At 39.8% G+C, this 23,599-nt stretch overlaps 1 protein-coding gene across 1 annotated transcript in view; it reads right to left on the minus strand.

The window, feature by feature from the left end:
- Positions 1 to 23,599, minus strand: part of LOC105389456 — a 148,456-nt gene that overhangs the window by 26,402 nt on the left and 98,455 nt on the right. The window contains exon 3 of the mRNA XM_048626958.1: positions 19,323 to 19,562. Within this exon, the coding sequence (XP_048482915.1) occupies positions 19,323 to 19,367 (45 nt within the window). The 5' untranslated portion in view covers positions 19,368 to 19,562. The remainder of the gene's footprint in view (positions 1 to 19,322; positions 19,563 to 23,599) is intronic.

Here is a 23,599-nt window from a genome sequence, read left to right on the forward strand (position 1 = left end):
TGACAGAAGTTTCATCAACATTGAAAGAGGATAGCAGGGGTAGCCGGGCCACTTTATAACTGATTTTGGTGAAAAATCGTCATTTTGTATGGAGACACCTGGAAGTTGTCCAGATGCCAGCATCTCACCTAGTTTATTTTGTGTGTTGTTTCAAAAGAAAAGGCTGACAGAAGTTTCATCAACATTGAAAGAGGATAACAGGGGTAACGGGACGAAAGAATGAAATAAAAAGTTAGCAGCCTAAATGGTAAATTTGTATGGGGGCACCTGGAAGTCGTCCAGATGCCAGCATCTCACCTAGTTTATTTTGTGTGTTGTTTCATAAAAAAAGGCTGACAGAAGTTTCATCAACATTGAAAGAGGATAACTGGGGTAACGGGACGAAAGAATGAAATATAAAGTTAGCAGCCTAAATGGTGACTTTGTATGGGGGCACCTGGAAGTCGTCCAGATGCCAGCATCTCACCTAGTTTATTTTGTGTATATTCCCACAAACAAAGGCTAACAGAAGTTTCATCAACATTGAAAGAGGATAGCAGGGGTAGCCCGGCCACTTTATAACTGATTTTGGTGGAAAAACGACATTTTGTATGGAGACACCTGGAAGTTGTCCAGATGCCAGCATCTCACCTAGTTTATTTCGTGTGTTGTTTCATAAGGAAAGGCTGACAGAAGTTTCAACAACATTGAAAGAGGTTAACAGGGGCAACGGGAAGAAAGAATGAAATATAAAGTTAGCAGCCTAAATGGTGACTTTGTATGGGGGCACCTGGAAGTCGTCCAGATGCCAGCATCTCACCTAGTTTATTTTGTGTGTTGTTTCATAAAAAAAGGCTGACAGAAGTTTCATCAACATTGAAAGAGGATAACTGGGGTAACGGGACGAAAGAATGAAATAAAAAGTTAGCAGCCTAAATGGTGACTTTGTATGGGGGCACCTGGAAGTCGTCCAGATGCCAGCATCTCACCTAGTTTATTTTGTGTATATTCCCATAAACAAAGGCTGACAGAAGTTTCATCAACATTGAAAGAGGATAGCAGGGGTAGCCGGGCCATTTTATAACTGATTTTGGTGGAAAATCGTCATTTTGTATGGAGACACCTGGAAGTTGTCCAGATGCCAGCATCTCACCTAGTTTATTTTGTGTGTGGTTTCATAAGAAAAGGCTGACAGAAGTTTCATCAACATTGAAAGAGGATAACAGGGGTAACGGGACGAAAGAATGAAATAAAAAGTTAGCAGCCTAAATGGTGACTTTGTATGGGGGCACCTGGAAGTCGTCCAGATGCCAGCATCTCACCTAGTTTATTTTGTGTGTTAATTCATAAAAAAAGGCTGACAGAAGTTTCATCAACATTGAAAGAGGATAACTGGGGTAACGGGACGAAAGAATGAAATATAAAGTTAGCAGCCTAAATGGTGACTTTGTATGGGGGCACCTGGAAGTCGTCCAGATGCCAGCATCTCACCTAGTTAATTTTGTGTATATTCCCATAAACAAAGGCTGACAGAAGTTTCATCAACATTGAAAGAGGATAGCAGGGGAAGCCGGGCCACTTTATAACAGATTTTGGTGGAAATACGTCATTTTGTATGGAGACACCTGGAAGTTGTCCAGATGCCAGCATCTCACCTAGTTTATTTTGTGTGTTGTTTCATAAGAAAAGGCTGACAGAAGTTTCATCAACATTGAAAGAGGATAACAGGGGCAACGGGAAGAAATAATGAAATATAAAGTTAGCAGCCTAAATGGTGACTTTGTATGGGGGCACCTGGAAGTCGTCCAGATGCCAGCATATCACCTAGTTTATTTTGTGTATATTCCCATAAACAAAGGCTGACAGAAGTTTCATCAACAGTGAAAGAGGATAGCAGGGGTAGCCGGGCCACTTTATAACTGATTTTGGTGAAAAATCGTCATTTTGTATGGAGACACCTGGAAGTTGTCCAGATGCCAGCATCTCACCTAGTTTATTTTGTGTGTGGTTTCATAAGAAAAAGCTGACAGAAGTTTCATCAACATTGAAAGAGGATAACAGGGGTAACGGGACGAAAGAATGAAATAAAAAGTTAGCAGCCTAAATGGTGACTTTGTATGGAGACACCTGGAAGTTGTCCAGATGCCAGCATCTCACCTAGTTTATTTTGTGTGTGGTTTCATAAGAAAAGGCTGACAGAAGTTTCATCAACATTGAAATAGGATAACAGGGGTAACGGGACGAAAGAATGAAATAAAAAGTTAGCAGCCTAAATGGTGAATTTGTATGGGGGCACCTGGAAGTCGTCCAGATGCCAGCATCTTACCTAGTTTATTTTGTGTATATTCCCATAAACAAAGGCTGACAGAAGTTTCATCAACATTGAAAGAGGATAGCAGGGGTAGCCGGGCCACTTTATAACTGATTTTGGTGGAAAATCGTCATTTTGTATGGAGACACCTGGAAGTTGTCCAGATGCCAGCATCTCACCTAGTTTATTTTGTGTGTGGTTTCATAAGAAAAGGTTGACAGAAGTTTCATCAACATTGAAAGAGAATAACAGGGGTAACGGGACGAAAGAATGAAATATAAAGTTAGCAGCCTAAATGGTGACTTTGTATGGGGGCACCTGGAAGTCGTCCAGATGCCAGCATCTCACCTAGTTTATTTTGTGTATATTCCCATAAACAAAGGCTGACAGAAGTTTCATAAACATTGAAAGAGGATAGCAGGGGTAGCCGGGCCACTTTAAAACTGATTTTGGTGAAAAATCGTCATTTTGTATGGAGACACCTGGAAGTTGTCCAGATGCCAGCATCTCACCTAGTTTATTTTTTGTGTTGTTTCATAAGAAAAGGCTGACAGAAGTTTCATCAACATTGAAAGAGAATAACAGGGGTAACGGGACGAAAGAATGAAATAAAAAGTTAGCAGCCTAAATGGTGAATTTGTATGGGGGCACCTGGAAGTCGTCCAGATGCCAGCATCTCACCTCGTTTATTTTGTGTATATTCCCATAAACAAAGGCTGACAGAAGTTTCATCAACATTGAAAGAGGATAGCAGGGGTAGCCGGGCCACTTTATAACTGATTTTGGTGGAAAATCGTCATTTTGTATGGAGACACCTGGAAGTTGTCCAGATGCCAGCATCTCACCTAGTTTATTTTGTGTGTGGTTTCATAAGAAAAGGTTGACAGAAGTTTCATCAACATTGAAAGAGAATAACAGGGGTAACGGGACGAAAGAATGAAATATAAAGTTAGCAGCCTAAATGGTGACTTTGTATGGGGGCACCTGGAAGTCGTCCAGATGCCAGCAACTCACCTAGTTTATTTTGTGTATATTCCCATAAACAAAGGCTGACAGAAGTTTCAACAACATTGAAAGAGGATAGCAGGGGTAGCCGGGCCATTTTATAACTGATTTTGGTGGAAAATCGTCATTTTGTATGGAGACACCTGGAAGTTGTCCAGATGCCAGCATCTCACCTAGTTTATTTTGTGTCTGGTTTCATAAGAAAAGGCTGACAGAAGTTTCATCAACATTGAAAGAAGATAACAGGGGTAACGGGACGAAAGAATGAAATAAAAAGTTAGCAGCCTAAATGGTGAATTTGTATGGGGGCACCTGGAAGTCGTCCAGATGCCAGCATCTCACCTAGTTTATTTTGTGTATATTCCCATAAACAAAGGCTGACAGAAGTTTCATCAACATTGAAAGAGGATAGCAGGGGTAGCCGGGCCACTTTAAAACTGATTTTGGTGAAAAATCGTCATTTTGTATGGAGACACCTGGAAGTTGTCCAGATGCCAGCATCTCACCTAGTTTATTTTGTGTGTTGTTTCATAAGAAAAGGCTGACAGAAGTTTCATCAACATTGAAAGAGAATAACAAGGGTAACGGGACGAAAGAATGAAATAAAAAGTTAGCAGCCTAAATGGTGAATTTGTATGGGGGCACCTGGAAGTCGTCCAGATGCCAACATCTCACCTAGTTTATTTTGTGTATATTCCCATAAACAAAGGCTGACAGAAGTTTCATCAACATTGAAAGAGGATAGCAGGGGTAGTCGGGCCACTTTATAACAGATTTTGGTGGAAATACGTCATTTTGTATGGAGACACCTGGAAGATGTCCAGATGCCAGCATCTCACCTAGTTTATTTTGTGTGTTGTTTCATAAAAAAGGCTGACAGAAGTTTCATCAACATTGAAAGAGGATAACAGGGGTAACGGGACGAAAGAATGAAATAAAAAGTTAGCAGCCTAAATGGTGACTTTGTATGGGGGCACCTGGAAGTCGTCCAGATGCCAGCATCTCACCTAGTTTATTTTGTGTATATTCCCATAAACAAAGGCTGACAGAAGTTTCATCAACATTGAAAGAGGATAGCAGGGGTAGCCGGGCCACTTTATAACTGATTTTGGTGGAAAAACGACATTTTGTATAGAGACACCTGGAAGTTGTCCTGATGCCAGCATCTCGCCTAGTTTATTTTGTGTGTTGTTTCATAAGAAAAGACTGACAGAAGTTTCATCAACATTGAAAGAGGATAACAGGGGCAACGGGAAGAAAGAATGAAATATAAAGTTAGCAGCCTAAATGGTGACTTTGTATGGGGGCACCTGGAAGACGTCCAGATGCCAGCATCTCACCTAGTTTATTTTGTGTTTATTCCCACAAACAAAGGCTGACAGAAGTTTCATCAACATTGAAAGAGGATAGCAGGGGTAGCCGGGCCACTTTATAACTGATTTTGGTGAAAAATCGTCATTTTGTATGGAGACACCTGGAAGTTGTCCAGATGCCAGCATCTCACCTAGTTTATTTTTTGTGTTGTTTCATAAGAAAAGGCTGACAGAAGTTTCATCAACATTGAAAGAGAATAACAGGGGTAACGGGACGAAAGAATGAAATAAAAAGTTAGCAGCCTAAATGGTGAATTTGTATGGGGGCACCTGGAAGTCGTCCAGATGCCAGCATCTTACCTAGTTTATTTTGTGTATATTCCCATAAACAAAGGCTGACAGAAGTTTCATCAACATTGAAAGAGGATAGCAGGGGTAGCCGGGCCACTTTATAACTGATTTTGGTGGAAAATCGTCATTTTGTATGGAGACACCTGGAAGTTGTCCAGATGCCAGCATCTCACCTAGTTTATTTTGTGTGTGGTTTCATAAGAAAAGGTTGACAGAAGTTTCATCAACATTGAAAGAGAATAACAGGGGTAACGGGACGAAAGAATGAAATATAAAGTTAGCAGCCTAAATGGTGACTTTGTATGGGGGCACCTGGAAGTCGTCCAGATGCCAGCATCTCACCTAGTTTATTTTGTGTATATTCCCATAAACAAAGGCTGACAGAAGTTTCATAAACATTGAAAGAGGATAGCAGGGGTAGCCGGGCCACTTTAAAACTGATTTTGGTGAAAAATCGTCATTTTGTATGGAGACACCTGGAAGTTGTCCAGATGCCAGCATCTCACCTAGTTTATTTTGTGTGTTGTTTCATAAGAAAAGGCTGACAGAAGTTTCATCAACATTGAAAGAGAATAACAGGGGTAACGGGACGAAAGAATGAAATAAAAAGTTAGCAGCCTAAATGGTGAATTGGTATGGGGGCACCTGGAAGTCGTCCAGATGCCAGCATCTCACCTAGTTTATTTTGTGTATATTCCCATAAACAAAGGCTGACAGAAGTTTCATCAACATTGAAAGAGAATAACAGGGGTAACGGGACGAAAGAATGAAATATAAAGTTAGCAGCCTAAATGGTGACTTTGTATGGGGGCACCTGGAAGTCGTCCAGATGCCAGCATCTCACCTAGTTTATTTTGTGTATATTCCCATAAACAAAGGCTGACAGAAGTTTCAACAACATTGAAAGAGGATAGCAGGGGTAGCCGGGCCATTTTATAACTGATTTTGGTGGAAAAACGACATTTTGTATAGAGACACCTGGAAGTTGTCCTGATGCCAGCATCTCGCCTAGTTTATTTTGTGTGTTGTTTCATAAGAAAAGACTGACAGAAGTTTCATCAACATTGAAAGAGGATAACAGGGGCAACGGGAAGAAAGAATGAAATATAAAGTTAGCAGCCTAAATGGTGACTTTGTATGGGGGCACCTGGAAGTCGTCCAGATGCCAGCATCTCACCTAGTTTATTTTGTGTATATTCCCATAAACAAAGGCTGACAGAAGTTTCAACAACATTGAAAGAGGATAGCAGGGGTAGCCGGGCCATTTTATAACTGATTTTGGTTGAAAATCGTCATTTTGTATGGAGACACCTGGAAGTTGTCCAGATGCCAGCATCTCACCTAGTTTATTTTGTGTGTGGTTTCATAAGAAAAGGCTGACAGAAGTTTCATCAACATTGAAAGAAGATAACAGGGGTAACGGGACGAAAGAATGAAATAAAAAGTTAGCAGCCTAAATGGTGAATTTGTATGGGGGCACCTGGAAGTCGTCCAGATGCCAGCATCTCACCTAGTTTATTTTGTGTATATTCCCATAAACAAAGGCTGACAGAAGTTTCATCAACATTGAAAGAGGATAGCAGGGGTAGCCGGGCCACTTTAAAACTGATTTTGGTGAAAAATCGTCATTTTGTATGGAGACACCTGGAAGTTGTCCAGATGCCAGCATCTCACCTAGTTTATTTTGTGTGTTGTTTCATAAGAAAAGGCTGACAGAAGTTTCATCAACATTGAAAGAGAATAACAGGGGTAACGGGACGAAAGAATGAAATAAAAAGTTAGCAGCCTAAATGGTGAATTTGTATGGGGGCACCTGGAAGTCGTCCAGATGCCAGCATCTCACCTAGTTTATTTTGTGTATATTCCCATAAACAAAGGCTGACAGAAGTTTCATCAACATTGAAAGAGGATAGCAGGGGTAGCCGGGCCACTTTATAACAGATTTTGGTGGAAATACGTCATTTTGTATGGAGACACCTGGAAGATGTCCAGATGCCAGCATCTCACCTAGTTTATTTTGTGTGTTGTTTCATAAAAAAGGCTGACAGAAGTTTCATCAACATTGAAAGAGGATAACAGGGGTAACGGGACGAAAGAATGAAATAAAAAGTTAGCAGCCTAAATGGTGACTTTGTATGGGGGCACCTGGAAGTCGTCCAGATGCCAGCATCTCACCTAGTTTATTTTGTGTATATTCCCATAAACAAAGGCTGACAGAAGTTTCATCAACATTGAAAGAGGATAGCAGGGGTAGCCGGGCCACTTTATAACTGATTTTGGTGGAAAAACGACATTTTGTATAGAGACACCTGGAAGTTGTCCTGATGCCAGCATCTCGCCTAGTTTATTTTGTGTGTTGTTTCATAAGAAAAGACTGACAGAAGTTTCATCAACATTGAAAGAGGATAACAGGGGCAACGGGAAGAAAGAATGAAATATAAAGTTAGCAGCCTAAATGGTGACTTTATATGGGGGCACCTGGAAGACGTCCAGATGCCAGCATCTCACCTAGTTTATTTTGCGTATATTCCCACAAACAAAGGCTGACAGAAGTTTCATCAACATTGAAAAAGGATAACAGGGGTAACGGGACGAAAGAATGAAATATAATGGCCCGGCTACCCCTGCTATCCTCTTTCAATGTTGATGAAACTTCTGTCAGCCTTTGTTTATGGGAAAATACACAAAATAAACTAGGTGAGATGCTGGCATCTGGACGACTTCCAATGTCGTTTTTCCACCAAAATCAGTTATAAAGTGGCCGGGCTACCCCTGCTGGGTAAAGGTGCCCCCATACAAATTCACCATTTAGGCTGCTAACTTTTTATTTCATTCTTTCGTCCCGTTACCCCTGTTATCCTCTTTCAATGTTGATGAAACTTCTGTCAGCCTTTTCTTATGAAACAACACACAAAATAAACTAGGTGAGATGCTGGCATCTGGACAACTTCCAGGTGTCTCCATACAAAATGACGATTTATCACCAAAATCAGTTATAAAGTGGCCTGGCTACCCCTGCTATCCTCTTTCAATGTTGATGAAACTTCTGTCAGCCTTTTCTTATGAAACAACACACAAAATAAACTAGGTGAGATGCTGGCATCTGGACAACTTCCAGGTGTCTCGATACAAATGGACCATTTAGGCTGCTGACTTTAATTTAAATAAGTTAGAATTATGGTAATTTTGTCAATATTGGTTTGTATTAAATTTTTATTAGCATATAGTACTACTACTATACACAACGTAAGCCTTTGCATACGTTTTAATTGAATAAGAACAGGATGAGTGAAGTGACCATCTTAATTTGGTCGCATATTCATAGGCTGCTAACTTTAGGCTGCTAACTTCACGCAGGTTTTCAACTTGAGCTTAACTTTCTACTTAGCATTCCGAAACGAGAAACAATATCGCAAGTTCCTTTTGCAAAAACTTCAATATAATTCGAGTCGGTTTACAGTGAGACGTTTCAAACGGAATGAATCCCCGCCTAGGAAGAGTTTAACCATAATGAAATTCTTTAAACATAACCCCGCGAGTATTAAAACTCATATGAAACGCGTGCGGTCGCGCCGGCCGAGCCTTTGACACACGATAAATACGCGCAAACTGTTCATAAATAAGTTATGTTTATTATCGGCACAATACACTGCAAATTGCAACGATTTAAATTGTCATTTATTAAATTCGAGGATATATTAATCGAGTTATCATTTGGATGTGGTGTTTTTGTACAGGCGTACAGATATGTAAATGAATGGCAGCACAGAGGGTAGCGGCGGGTCGCGGTGGGTCGCGTGTCGCGGCGGCGTGTCGCGTCGTGTCGCGCGACGCCGCTCACCGCCGGCACGTTCGGTGGACAACCTGTCGTGCAAATATTTATCGGACGAGATTTACGCGTCAAGCGACCGGAATTGTAATCAAGTCCGATTGTGAGCGCACTACAGATCAGTGGCCAAGCTAATAAGGATCCCGGTATTCCTGATACATCCACTTGACTGATTCTCGCTCTCTACAAAATAAATTGAATCCATGAAAAATTCACTCAAAGAAATGTCTTCGATAAAAGTAGGAAGGAAACCGTAAATTCAGGTGAAACTTTTCTTGTGAAATGATAATTCGATTAGATATGTCCGATGGTTCTGTTTCCGTATACTTTCGCGTGTAAGAAAGTTTATGTAACTTTTGCTCTCGTGTTAAATGTGGAATTTTGGACTCTCTATAGAAATATTCGTCACAGTGTCGGGGAAAAAGAAAAAAATATTGGGGTCCAGTAATTTCCAATATAGGTACCTACGGTACGTGATGAAGGTGGAAGAAATGCTTGAAAATAATAAATCGCCGTAGTGCTGACACCACAAAGAAAACCTAAACATATTTTATCATCACTGAGCAATTTAGGGCTCTAACAAAAGGCTATATTTTTCATCCAAACCGACATAGTTAGGTATAAAAATAACAGTTTTCTTTTTTCTGTGCTAAATAAATTACCTACCTTTTGCAATTTTCTGACCCGTACATTAGCAGAAGAGAACAGTTGTTGTTAAGAATACTTAGTTTAATTGCTATTTAGCGACATCTTAGGCCCTAGTACCGATGTTTTACTCGTCTCCTCACTTAGAAAGTGCCGCAACAATGGCTGGTGTAATGGCAGAACTCGCAATACGTGTATATGTGTCACTTGCGGCGAACAGACGAGTCACATCTGTGACTCGGCACTCAATGGAAAGTGACGAGACGTTTTAAACGCTTTGACCTATTCGGTTGCGACACGCTTGTTTTGTTAAGACATATGAGCGCCAACAAACATAGCTCTATTAGTTTCTTTTTTGAGTTGAACTTGGAGGTTAACTCAAGATGTTTTTGTCCATATTGCACCTTTCAATCAGAATTCCTTCTAACATTCTATTACGAAGCCATTACATTTTTATTAAACACACACACACACGCACTCACGCCTTGTACTAATGTACTCCCTTGCGGGGTAGGCAGAGGTGCATTGCTGCACCCACTTTTCGCCAGAGTGTTCTGTTAGTCCCAATGTAATAGGGGGCGGGCCTATTGCCATTTTACGGGCACATCCAAGACCCGAGAACAAATATCTGTGTTTAAACAAATATCTGCCCCAGCCGGGAATCGAACCCGGGACCTTCGGCTCAGTAGTCAGGGTCACTAACCACTACGCCATTCGGTCGTCATTTCTATTAGACAATCCATATTAATATCATTACTCGAGAGAACTCCGAAGAATCCATAGAAATGTTTGTTGTAATTAAGCGTCGTCCCGTGTGCTACTAATTTCGGAAACGGGGCGTCTGTCTCGCGTTATGGTGCAGAATGTTGGCAATTACATGTGCGACAATCAACGGTGGAGGCGTCAGCGAAAGTTGGATAACGCAATTACGCAGATGCCACGCGGCGCGGCGAGCGGGCGGGTCGACCGCGCCGGTTACGATAAGCGGGCGGTTGAACCGCTCTAGGGGTTAAAAAGGAGCTTTTCTTGAGGAACTGCTAGATTTATACCTACGTACAGACATGGTCATAATTAACATGTTAATAAAACCTAAGTACACTGTGTACATGATGTCTCTTGTCTTGATTATTTATTACTGGCAACTTACTATAGGTAAGAGATATAAGATTCTATGCTATGGAACCATGGACTGAAAATAATTAATTTTCTAAGGCATTATTTCTCATGCTTAAGAAACGTTTATAACATTAGAAAATCAACAAAATGTGTTTTTCGCTTGTGACTCTTGTGAGAAGCAGGCTTCCCCTCGTGCCATTACGGCAGACATTGTTTTGGATGGTCCTATTAGCAAATGGCTCGACTTCCAATTGTTAAACGTATTCACATAGGCATTCTCGCGAAGGCGCGCAAAGGTCAGAGTAAATTCTCGCTAAAAACAAATTGCACGTGAAAAGCTCCCTTCCCTAAAGTCCCTTTAATTGCAAAGTTATGTGTTGGTGGCGGAAATTTTTAACAAGATTAAAAGCGCTAAGACAAACCCTAAGCGGATTGCGCGATTTTCATTCCGTTTAAAGCTGTGGCGGCCAAATAAAAAAGTGTCGAGAAAAAGCAAAGTTGTTGGTAGATATTAAATTGTAAATACAATAGTATTTATTTTGAGTATTTTCGAATTTAGCAGCCGAACTTTCCACCGCCGTCTGTTTGCAGAGACGAAATTAATGAAGAAAGCGACGGACCGGGAGGTGGCAGCAAAAGAAATGTGTGAAAACGTGATTACCTTTTCGGATTTGCAATTGCCTGCGTACATGAGGAAGCGCGGGCGCGATATCTCATTTCATTAGGAATTCTTTTTGTACCGAATACACGCGACACACGGTAGGCGCCGGCTCTGGCAACGCACCACACTAATAACTGTCATCCAGATTTAATATCACATCTTCCATTTTGTAGGGGAACACGCCGCAAGCAATTTCCTTGCTAAAATTGTGTTGGGGAGTCGCGGACTAGCTACCTAAATATACTGTTTACGTTAAGTATAAAATTTCAAGAAATGTAAACAATCTGAATGCGCTACAATACGTTTTAGAGATAAAATTGAAAAAAACTCACTATTTTAATATAAAAAAACATTACCCTCCTCCTTCGGCAGTCGGGTAAAAAATACGTACTTACTCTAATTTTGAAACTACAAAAGTAATTTGGAGTAAAGGTAGCTTTAAAACAATATAAGGTGCTTACCTCTAAAAAATCTCTATCTGATGACGATTTTGGAATCCGTCACAAACGAAATTTATGTTTTATGACAAGTCGTATGGATATCGTATGGATGATATCACCATCTTTGTCACATGCCATAAAAACGCATGAATAGGACGATAAATACTTCAAGAAATTGCTATGATAAAAATGGAAATACCTAACATAACTTCCAGAATACGAATACTTTAATCCCATGTCACGATTTTTGCGTATTTTGTTTTTTGATATAAGTTAATAATACGAGTACCTCTATAATTTAATTCTCAATGAAACCATACGTTTAGCTTTCATAAGATACAAATTGTGCAATTACATAGTTAAATAGTAAAAGGAACTGTTTTTTTAGTTGTATTTTTGCATTTCATTAATTAATGCCTTAGGGCTTAAAATGCGTTTATTATCGTAATTTTAAATATGGTTTAATTTAAACTGGTCGTGGTAAAATCTACCTATCATGCATGACGTTATCATCATCATCATCATCATTGGCCACAGCATCTATACATATAGATGATTGTTGCAGCGCTCGTGGGTTATGGGTTACGACGGCCGAAATTGAAGTAGTACGTACCTAAGTAATAAAAAAACTGCTACTTTAATCGTGAGTTGTTTGAGCTTTTTAATGTAACCTCATGTAAAAAATATGTACCTTCTACTCTCGTCGTTTAGAAATGAAAACCCTTTCAATCAGACAAGCGGGCTTATCATATTATTTCATTAGTACCTAAAGTCAAATGTACTTTAACTATAATGTACTTTAACTATAATGGGCAATATAATCCGTTCGCTAGTTCCATTACGTAAACTCTAAGGACTCTTCTGAAAACAGTCGTATAATTTCACTTGAGCTGGAACACTCCGGACAGAATAATGAAGGTCTCAAATAGCTTTTATGGGATTATTAAAATGTAGTTAGTCAGTGGTTCAAGCAGGACCTTTGTGATGGCCCGGCCGTTTGACGCGCGCTTCGGAAATGCTCGGTTGTTCGAACTTTCGAGAAGGTTTGCAAAAGAGTACGCTTAAGAAAGTTTTTTTTTACAGTAGATTTTACTAAAATTAAGTGAATGAGCTGCGAACTATGTTATTTATGGAATAACCTATGGAACTTATACATATTTTATATTATTATGATAGCTACTGCGGAAACGCCCTGCCAATCTTATTTTATTAAGGGCCGGGTCGATTTGTCTCGATGCCGCCGGCTCGGATTGTCAAATGTCAGTCATCACCCGGGTCGTTGTTACAGATAACAAATGGAGCCACTTGACGCCGCCGACTACCTCATTATTCAATCTGATTGAAGGAATTCCGAGGTTCAGGGATATACAGCGCGGAATAAATGGGATTTCAATAGAGTTCGGGGTCTATGGCTGAAACCTGAAGGCATTGTTGTTTTACGAAACGTAGGTACACAAGATTTAAATTTACATGATTGCAAGCGCTGCGAACACGTCCTCTTCAAAGAGCTGAAGCAGGTAGCTTTATGTCAATATTGTGGTAGCAGGCAGTGTGTGCCGTCAGCACGTCACCGACTCGTTATTGCAGTTCGCAGCCATTTAAAACAAAAACTGTCCTTTGCCAGCCGCGGCGACATAAACTTCCAGTTTGATTGCGCCGCCCGCGCCCCACCGGCAAACCTGACTGTGTAAAGCTTTCATCGACTCACTGCGGGAATAGCGGAGTACTCTCCTGAACTTTATACGGGAGTCCCAACACGAGAAGCGCATACAAGCCTAATGTACTAACTGTCCAACTAAATTACGTAGTGAGCATGTCAAGTGTGCAGGTGGCCCGAGCCCCGGGGACGCACCGCCGTACTTGCCCATTCTTATTCAAATAACTAGCATGCGACCAGCAAGCGGCTACCCTAGGGAACCGAGAACGGAGAATGAACAGGCTAGATTGTGATTTCGAAGGTTGGGAGCGTCTGAAAGAAACTCCTTAATTTATTTCTCGGGAAATACCGTCATAGTTTAAAATCGTGTTTGTTATGCTCACAGTAAGTTTTTTGGCGTGATGGTATGTTGACCACACCTCGACCTGCCTTGACCCTAACCGGGTATATCCGTTATCTCATTAATTCCAAGCAAAATTCCATAGTGGGCAGTAAAAAATATCTCGTAGATAACACATTTTACCGACTGGTTCTCTTAAGCCGCGCTGAACTGTAATTGAATGCGATTAGATATTATGAAGCGGCGTCTTGTGATATAAATGTTGGTCCCGCGGGGGCGGGCCATCGGGACACGAGAGTTCGTCCCATTGACCGTCGGAAATAATGCAATACAGCCTCCACGAACAAACAGTCGGAGCGTAACGAGGAAAATTTACATCAAGCCGGTTTAATGTCCCGGAGCAATCTCATTCTGGGGAGGAACCGGGCGAACGTATCAGCAGTATCAGGGGGTTACTCTTTATGACGAAAAATTAAGTTTCGGAGCGCTGCTACGTGAGCCACGACTCTATCATCTTGTATTAAACGTGCCGAGCTCTCGTTCGCACGTTTTTCGTCAGTATAGAGTAACCTTCCAGGCACTAGTGATGCGACGAATTTTGCTTTCATCCTTCATTGTGTGCGGAAAGTTTGTTGACATATTCTGATGGTAGTTTACGGGTAAATTGCGATTCATATCCGCGTTAGAACGACGTACATAGATGTATTGGAATATTTTATATATTATTTTTCCGAGAAAGTTATAAATTGCCGTAATTAATGAACATGATAAAATTGTTTTAATATATACATAGGTACCTGAGCAATGAATTGTTTTCTTAATCAACCGTAACAAATGTTTAATTTTACCCAATACTCAGAGTGGGTTAGTCGGCAAAGCGAAAGTGACACGAAGTCTATTCAAAAGCAATTACAATATTCAAATGAACAGTCGATAATTGCTTGAAGATTAATTCTTTTTCCATGTATATTTGCGTATCAAAATACACGCGGGTTATAAAAAAAATGTGTCTATGCTTTCTCCATTTTACCTTTATTTGATTAAGCAGCCAAGCTACTATCTACACCTACTGTTATGCTAACCTTCTACTTAAGTTGGAATGTTGGAATGCAATCAATGTTTAATCACTATTTTAATAGAGATCCTATCAAGAAAACCAGCCTTTAATCTTCTGTTAACAATCGACCATAGATTAGATAGCTTTATAACAGCAAGGAGGTTGCACTACATTCGATAATGAAACTCATTCGAGTTGGTCTTATTGAGTGGCCATTATACTGGCAGGCGAGACTTCCGACTCGGCTTTATACTTCTTATTATGAGGTTTGTAGGAGGTCGCATAGAAAGACGGTTGTGTGCCCGCCTTCGTTAATCAGAGTAGTTGAATCCCGCACGAAGGGCCGCCTCAACCGAAACACGCCGCTTTACAACTTACTTCCAAACGTTTACTCTTGTTCACTTGTGTTGTGGCAGAATTATGCTGCCGCACTCCATTTACACATGACGAGCTTTAACTTGCTATGAAAATATACGACAGTTTTATCGCATTTTAAGTGGTTTGTAATGGCAGCCACGTTTTTGCTTACTTTAATTAATTAACTTCATATTTCCACATGACAAGCTCAATAGACTCAAGAGCGAAATAGCTAAAGCCTTGGCTCGACTATCACTGCACATATTTTGCTATTTCTATTACACCATTCGTAGGCCCACCTGCAACCAACGCCATTACAACACTGCTGTTTCTCTACGCTATGTTTGCAAGAGACATCCAATTAACTACGGGTTAGCGGATACTTAAGTTGGTGGATATGTGCTTTGAGTTCCAAATTTAAATTGCGAAATAATGCCGTAATTTTTACAACTCAGCCATAGTTTAGTGCAATGTTATGAATGCTTAATACTTATGTTATGAGAGGATTAATAATCATTTAATTTTATTGCCGTTATTACCACATGGTTAATGGGGACGTAAAAAGTGAGCTAAATGGATTAATTTGTTGTTGAGATTAGCGCGGGCGGCGGCGGCGGCGGCGCGTAGGGAGGCACGTATAGGGAATTCGTGCGCAACCCGTTTGGAAACAAATGAAGTAATTTGCTCCCGTCTGTTGATACGCCGCTTGAGAACTTTCCCGGGAAATTAAGTGCTTTCGTAAAGGGAAACTTTTGCAACAATCGTTTTGTTTTGCCTCATTTCATATCTGACTTTGACTCGCGTAATGTGTGTAACTTGTATCATAAGGCTCTCTTGTTTGCCTTCTAAGAATATTTGCTTAGGATACTCGACTTGGAAAGGTACCTATATAATTTTGACAAAGCGGGACTGGAATAAATGCTATCTAAGCTAAATTTATAGGCTAATAAAATTTGATTAACAGGAACTCCTGTTAAATAGCCTCGTCTTTTATCTTGATCAGAATCACTTCATAAAGCAATAAGTCCAGTAGATTACTAATTGTATTAAATTCCGGAAGCGAGCGCTACGCAGGAATTTACTCTAGCTTGTAAAAAAAAACGAACGAAAGCTGTCATGCGGTATGTTTAATACTTAGATTAACAATACGCAAACAAGATGGAGTGTCAGTGCAACAGAAACGTCTCGACAAATAACACCCTCTTCTCATATTTTGAATTAGTACGGTTAGAAGATTTGCGTCTGTATTCATTGGTATAATGGTTAATTGTCATTAGGTTGAACCTGAAACAGCTTGACAGTAAAAATGCGCACATGCTTTGTACTTAATGTGACACATCATCTTGTTCGTGTAAAGTTTAAGTTTAAATACAACTAGGTACTCAAAAACTCCCAAGTTTTTCCCAAGCTAAAGTGACCTCAGGACCTGCTGACGGCCTTCCCTGTGCCTCATTTAGGTGTCACAGGACTCACAGGAGAAACAATAAAGGAGAACAATCCCGGCCTCACGTACCTTGTTATCATAATTTAAAATTAAAACGTGTTTGGGTTTTCGCTCTCTCTGCAACATTTTCACAGATTTTATTTAATGCTTGGAATGCACGTCTATGTCGTTAATTTTATTTTTATCTCTTATTCTTTTACACATAAGTGAGTACTTACTTGAAAAGCGTCATTAAAATCTCAGTTAGAAAATAATTTTATCTAAACAATTGAACTTAGACTGTATTGTTTTATTTTATTATCATTATTAATAACTTTTTATTGCACAAGTATAGAATATTAAAGGTTTTCATGCTGGTGTCTGTGTCTTGGATAATTTAATTGCATTTTTTTACAAATCTTTTAAAAGGATAAATTTTGCCCGTTCCTATGGTGGGCACTCAAAATTAAATGCTTTTTTAGATAATTAGATTTTATTACAAACGCTACTTCTGAATAATGTTCTTATATTAGCAAACCTTTGTAGGCCCGGTAGGGAAATTTTACCAATAAAACCGTGGATTAGTGCCCCATATTTTTTACTTTATAGCGTAAGTAATTTTATTTTAAGATAATTTATGGAGCAAGTAACTTTATGAATTTTTAATATCTTTTATCTTCGCTGAATGATGAATGTCTGTCTTTGGACTTGAACGCTCTACGGTTTTCCGCTAAGATAATAACTCCACGACTTTTCTTTACGGATTAATACAGGGTGTTGCCAAAAGGGTATACTAAGCTGAAACCAGCATGTGCAGCATGTTATATTATCTAAGCCCGAATCTGAAATCAGAATTTCAAAATTCGCGAAAAGAAAACCTTAATCATTCTCCATAGTAAAAAGTCACGTGACCTAGGTACTAAGTTTCTATGGAAAATGATTATTATTTTTCACCAATTTTGTAATTCTGATTTCAGTATCGCGCTTAGATATAACATGCTGCACAATGCACATGCTGGTTTCGGCTTAGTATACCTACCCTTTTTGCAACACTCTGTATAAATAAAAGATTGTGAAATATAAAATGATGTTGATACTAATCTGCCGTTTAAGTAAAATGCAAACTAAATAAGGTTAAGACAAGATCACGTCTCCGATCTGGGAACTTTCTATTGATAATTTATAGGCATTTATCATTGATCGTGTTGCAACCTCGCGTCTGCACTTTCATACAAAATAACTTTCACTGACGGAAACGACCCACCTATAGTCCTATAATACCTATCTTACACTACCCAGTTTTATTGAAAAGGTTGTATTTAATTCTCGAAACAATTTTGTGTACGTAGTAACGAATATCATAAAATAAATCTAGCTTATTCTGAACACAGTTACTAAAATAACAGAATTTTATATTTTACAATCGTATTTTGTGTACCTTACCTATCCTAGACACTACTGATACATTCGATCTTAAATCAATGAGTAAATATTTTATACATCAAACATTTATTGAATATTTGGAGAACAATTTCTCTTTTATTATCATACAAACCATTTTATTCATTAGAGTGTAATGGTTAGACACATCTTTGAATAGTACATAAAGTCTATTGACTTAATTTGTAAGGAATGTTGCTTAAAATAATCGAGCGGAGAAATCGTGTAACAGTTTTTTTATAAACATTACAAGTACTTGATTGTCCTTGACATTTTGCTGAGGCAGGTGCAGCTGACCTTTGCATCGGTATCGGACTGGTTACACACTGGTTATTCAACGTATGCATTAAAAAAGAGTAGGACTTATCTAAATAAAATATTTTCGTATACATATATTATAATAGTCAATATACCCTGCCATATCAGTGACTGACGATGACGGTAATCTAAATCACCATCCCTAATTTACCACGACAACAAATCCTAGCTTAGCTCTAGTGATTGTTACCGGCCCGCTATGAAGAATAAATGCAATTAAGTATATGGTTTGATATGTACTTGTACACAAAGTACTGCACATTCAAATCTTATCTAGATTGGTAAGCAAGTACTAAAATATATCTCACAAAACTTTCCTAACTATCTCCGCAATTAGAAGAATATGCTTCCGCATACAAAAAGTTTCAACTAATCTTGTTTACGCGTACCTATTGTGTATGTCAGGTACAACATAACAAACACATAAAACATAACGAAAATAAATAACTAGTTGGCAACTTCGTCTTGTATGTTATTGCCCCGAATATGTAGAAGACAGAATATGCCTACATGGCTAACATAAATGTGATATTTCCATCTAGTAAATTGGCAATCAATTCGGCTGTATACGTCTTTATGTTTGATTCAATTTCATAAATGAATTATCCTCTACCTATAGTTATAATAGAATTCGCGATTGCTTTTCTCGAAATATGGTTTATTGTGGCGTTGTATTAAATATCGGTCTAGGTAGGTACCTATGCTGCTAAAAAAGTGAAGTTAGTACGCATACGCAGCACACGGTATTAACAACTTATTTAAAACTTGTCATAACTCATCTTTCCTAATTTTTGTATTCAGAAGCTCAGGTGATAAAACAAAAACGTGTTGTATTTTTAGAGCCAAACGCTTGTGGTCTGAAAGTTAGCCGAGTTTGCCCCGCGGGCGACGGCGGCGCGACCAACCCCTATAGCTCGGGGCTAGAACGCACCACCTCACTAAGCACTCCTGACGTTTGCCGCCAAGAATTCACTCTCATCCTCACCTAAACATTCACTCCCGAAACTTTTCTTTCTAAATAGGGGAATGAAAAAATATAAATATGTATAATAAAAAGCACAAAAACTATAAAAGTCTTACCTTGTATATTCCATCGACGAGTTTCGTAAGCTCCTCGGTCTCCATTTCGAAAGATTGTCAGAAAACCAAAAGAACAATAAGCCGTCACACGTTAAACTTCATCGGTACACTCGGTAATAAATTCACAAACGCTTCAACACCACGTAAAAGATTCACATTTCAATACACGGCGCCGACACTGTTTACTGTTCCATGCGACTGTCAAACCGCTCAAGCAAACAGATTCACTTTCGAAGGCATCTGAAACAAGCGGAGAAAAGTTTTAGTTGAAAAGTCGTATTGGAGTTTGGGATCGAAGGATCGATTCGGGGCGATGATATATGATTGATGCACCTGGGATTGTGGTGGTTGTTGGCGTGCGGCGCGGCTGCGGGCGGCCGGGCGACTCTGCTCACCGCTCTCTGCCCCACTCGAGGCGATCTCGCCAGAGCCGGTGTGTACAAATACCACGAGTCATTACTATTCACGGGCGGCGGCGGCGGCGGCGCAGGCTGCTCGTTGATGTCTAAACTACGCGCCAAACCATCTCGCGGGTATTCCGATTTGAGGTCATCGGACCAGCCGATTGTTATCATAAGCATAAGCTAAGAGGTATTCAAAACAACTTTATGATGATTTTTTTGAAGTGTTTGTACAGTCAAATACTCGAGTTCGTAGGCTCGACTTGGCTCATTCAGAATTCAGCTTTTACGGCAACGCACCGGGGACTATTTCCCATTTAAACGAATTTATTATTATAAGCTTCTTTAAAGGTTCATCGCTCTATAAAATAAACGTAAAGCCTAAAACATTTTATGACCCAAGTTGTTGATAAAATTACGCCATCAATTTTATTTAAAGGCCAGATAATGAGTGACAAAGTGGCCTTTTTAGTAACTTTAGAGTTGGAGCGTTTCGTAATAGTCGTCGGTGATATCATGACAGAGTCTATAATATGAATTATTATAGAGGTATTTGTTGCGAAAGGTGTTTAATCAATGCCAAAGCTATTAAATATAAATATGTAGAGAACATGGCAGGTGTTGCCTGCGCCGGGACGGGGCACAATGGCTCGAGAGGAAAGCTCCGAGCCGCGCCCACCAGCCTCCAGCAGTGGTCAAGGTCTCGCTCTTGTAGCGCACCCAATTACCACCTCTGTGTCTTGCAGTACAAACACATTGCCATATAAAGTAACTTGCAATAATCGATTACGTGTACTACTGCCCGTAAGAAATAAGTCCGGATCAGACGGGAAGTTTCTGCTCATGATGTGGTGGAAAGTAAGAAACAATTTCCTGGACGGATTCGTGATTTTATTTTGAAGAAGCTCCAATCCCTCCCCGCCCCCGCCTCTCCCCCCGCTCACTGCATATGCATCGATACGAGACGAGCTGAGCAAGGGATTTCCGCTTTTCTTTTGTTTTTCCACTTTCCCGAAAGAAACAAGTGTGTGTCGGTGGCGCTCACTCCGGGGAACTTGTTCCAAGCGGATTCAACTTGTTGGGAAGGATTCGCAAGTTCTGGCCCCCAGTAACTTCGCCGACAGTTTCAAACAATATCATAGGTGATTTCAGTCGTCAAAGTATTACGAGGGATCCAATTTTGTTCAGGTTATCGCTTCGGCCATTACGCAATCGGGCGATAGTGTCTGCTTGAAACTCTTAAACTTTCGCCGTTTTATGGCCCTTTTACGTTCTATTAAAAGTTTATGATTACAAGCGATAAACAACGTAAACGATCTGTCGGTGGCCCGCGGGTCAAGCTGTGGCACATGCTACGAAGTCTACGAACAGGCTCTACGGTCGTAGATTGTTTAAAATATACATAACGAATTTAGAGAATGTTTTTTCACATTGTTAAGATTCTGCCCTTTGGGAAAGTGTGTGTCAAGTTTCTCGAATACTAATGTAATGGGCAAAATCCAAAAGATAATGTGACAACATTTGAAAGTGGTTTAGTCGTTTCATAAAAACTATGCAAGTAAAATTTTCTCGAAATGCATAAAGTGTTATTAAGCGTACAAATTACTTATGAAAGAAAAAAACCTTGCCTCATGGAAAAGATAACATGCGAAGAAGAATAAAAATATTGAGCCGTCGTCGCCGCCGTGTTTGATAAATGCTCTCATATTGTCTTCATACAATAGTACAGAACTGCTCGCACCGCCGCCGCCGCCGCCGCCGCCGCTCTGCCAAATCGCTGACGAACCTTGTTATCCTGCACATGCAGGGAGCTCGTGGTACCTTATTCTGAGATACTTAGGAGATCTTTTACCAAACGCTAAACATATTTAAACCTAAATACCTTTTTTACTAACTAGCCTATAGTGGCTCCAGCAGTGGCTGATTACGGCCTGATGAGGAATAGGGCACACATAGTGAGATCCAGCCAGACATCATATCATACCAATATAGCATCTATGTACCGATCATGAATCGCTGTAGAAAGTAAACGATCATTACGTAGTACAGTGCGTTATATTTATACCTATATATATATAGGAGCTGCTGTACCCTTCAAGTCGAATACCTAATCGCTTTAGAAACGCTAAGTTGTCAGGAATAGGCTGCCTGAATATTCATACTCATTCCTATATTGTACAAGTTTCTGCTTACGAATGAGATAGTTTCAGATTCATCTTCGTATTTGATATTTGAGACGTGCATGTCGTCTAACCTCAGGACTGGCGGAATGTCGTCAAACTGGCTTTCATAGTTAAAAACGAAAACGGTTCTTATGTAAATGCTCTCCCGTGGTTCTTGAATGTATATCGTTTATCAAAAGTGTCCCATAAAATCCGTAGATTCCATAGCCTCTTACATCGTATTTCATACTAGACACCATCATTATCAGTTATTTATAGAAAACAGGAACGATCTGTCAGAGTGAAATCCAATCAATACAATTGTTTTCATTTCAAACATTCATCTCATAACACGATCATTAAATTATAATATTATACGAGTATTCCGCATGTAGGCACGATGACGCTAATATAGTTTCAAAATTTAACGCTCCAGTCGATCCGGTTTATCAAAACTGGCGAATGGCAGGCGAATTTTCAGCCGTGTACGCGCCGAGCCAATTTCACAACTTGTCATAAACACTCCGTGGTAAGGGCGGCTGCCAAAGGGTCAGGGCAACTGCATATTGCAACTCTTTTGTGATTTATACACCTAATTAACTGCCCGGACATTTTGTTTTGCGGCCGGCGCAGCGCACCAAATAGCTACGGATAGGCATGTGTTTATTCAGGAGTCATGTTTATTGAGATTTACTATGTGTGTGATTTTTTTGCAACACATAAGTCTCAATAAAATATTATGACTTGCTGAATAAACACTTGCAACATTAGCCATGAAAACAGTAGCCATTTAAGTTACCGTCGATTCGAAGAGCTTAGCTCGCGCGGCGTTCACAAAAAGCAATAAGTTCCAATGGCGGATATGAGCGTAGCACGATCATTCACCTGTCACGAGCACATGTGGACTTACTGGTAATGAGATTTCCAATTACTCCAGGGAAATTCCACATATAGAGCGAGTGAAGTTGGAGCGTGGCGGCGTCACTGGATGACGCGTGTTAATGATTCATGCGACGCCTGTAATGAAAGTTACATGCAGTTCTGGGCGATTGCGGGACTTGCAGACGTTTATGATTTCCTGGTGTTTTGGGTCTCGGTTGTGTCATGACAGTAAGGTGATTTATGTCTATTTCTTACATAATTATGCAAAACGGAAAATATTGCTAGTGATAGAATTACCATAATTTGTAATAAATGTAACTGTTATATTTAACCCAATTGGGTATATTTTTTGTTTATATATGAACGTACCCCCTTATTCATAGAAAAGCTATAAACTGATTTGTCCCTCTCTGTCAGAGAACAAATTGTTCTTTGAGAGAGAGGGACAAAAAAATTCATTTATGAATAAGGGGGTTAGATGAATATGTAAATGTAAACTGATTTAATATAAGTCTTTTCATTCCGGGGCATGACATTTACATCCTCCATGAGTTTTACACTAAGGGCGTCTTGCACAACAAAGTTAAATAAAATTAAATCTATGACCTCTTGCTCTGACATTATACTGTCAGAGCAAGAGACAAACTATTTAATTTTATTTAACTTTGTTGTGCAAGACGCCCTAACAATGCTACGAAGCCGAGAAAACTGAGAGACTAATCTCTTCACAGGTATTTTTTGTCACTTATTATTTTAATATTTCGCGTAACTTCTGATTGAGGTGAAGTAGAGCGTGCGCTCATACTTCCTCTGGCTTGTTCGAGGCATTTTA

The sequence above is a fragment of the Plutella xylostella genome, chromosome 17, assembly GCF_932276165.1.
Source record: "Plutella xylostella chromosome 17, ilPluXylo3.1, whole genome shotgun sequence".
NCBI classification, from domain to species: Eukaryota; Metazoa; Arthropoda; class Insecta; order Lepidoptera; family Plutellidae; genus Plutella; species Plutella xylostella.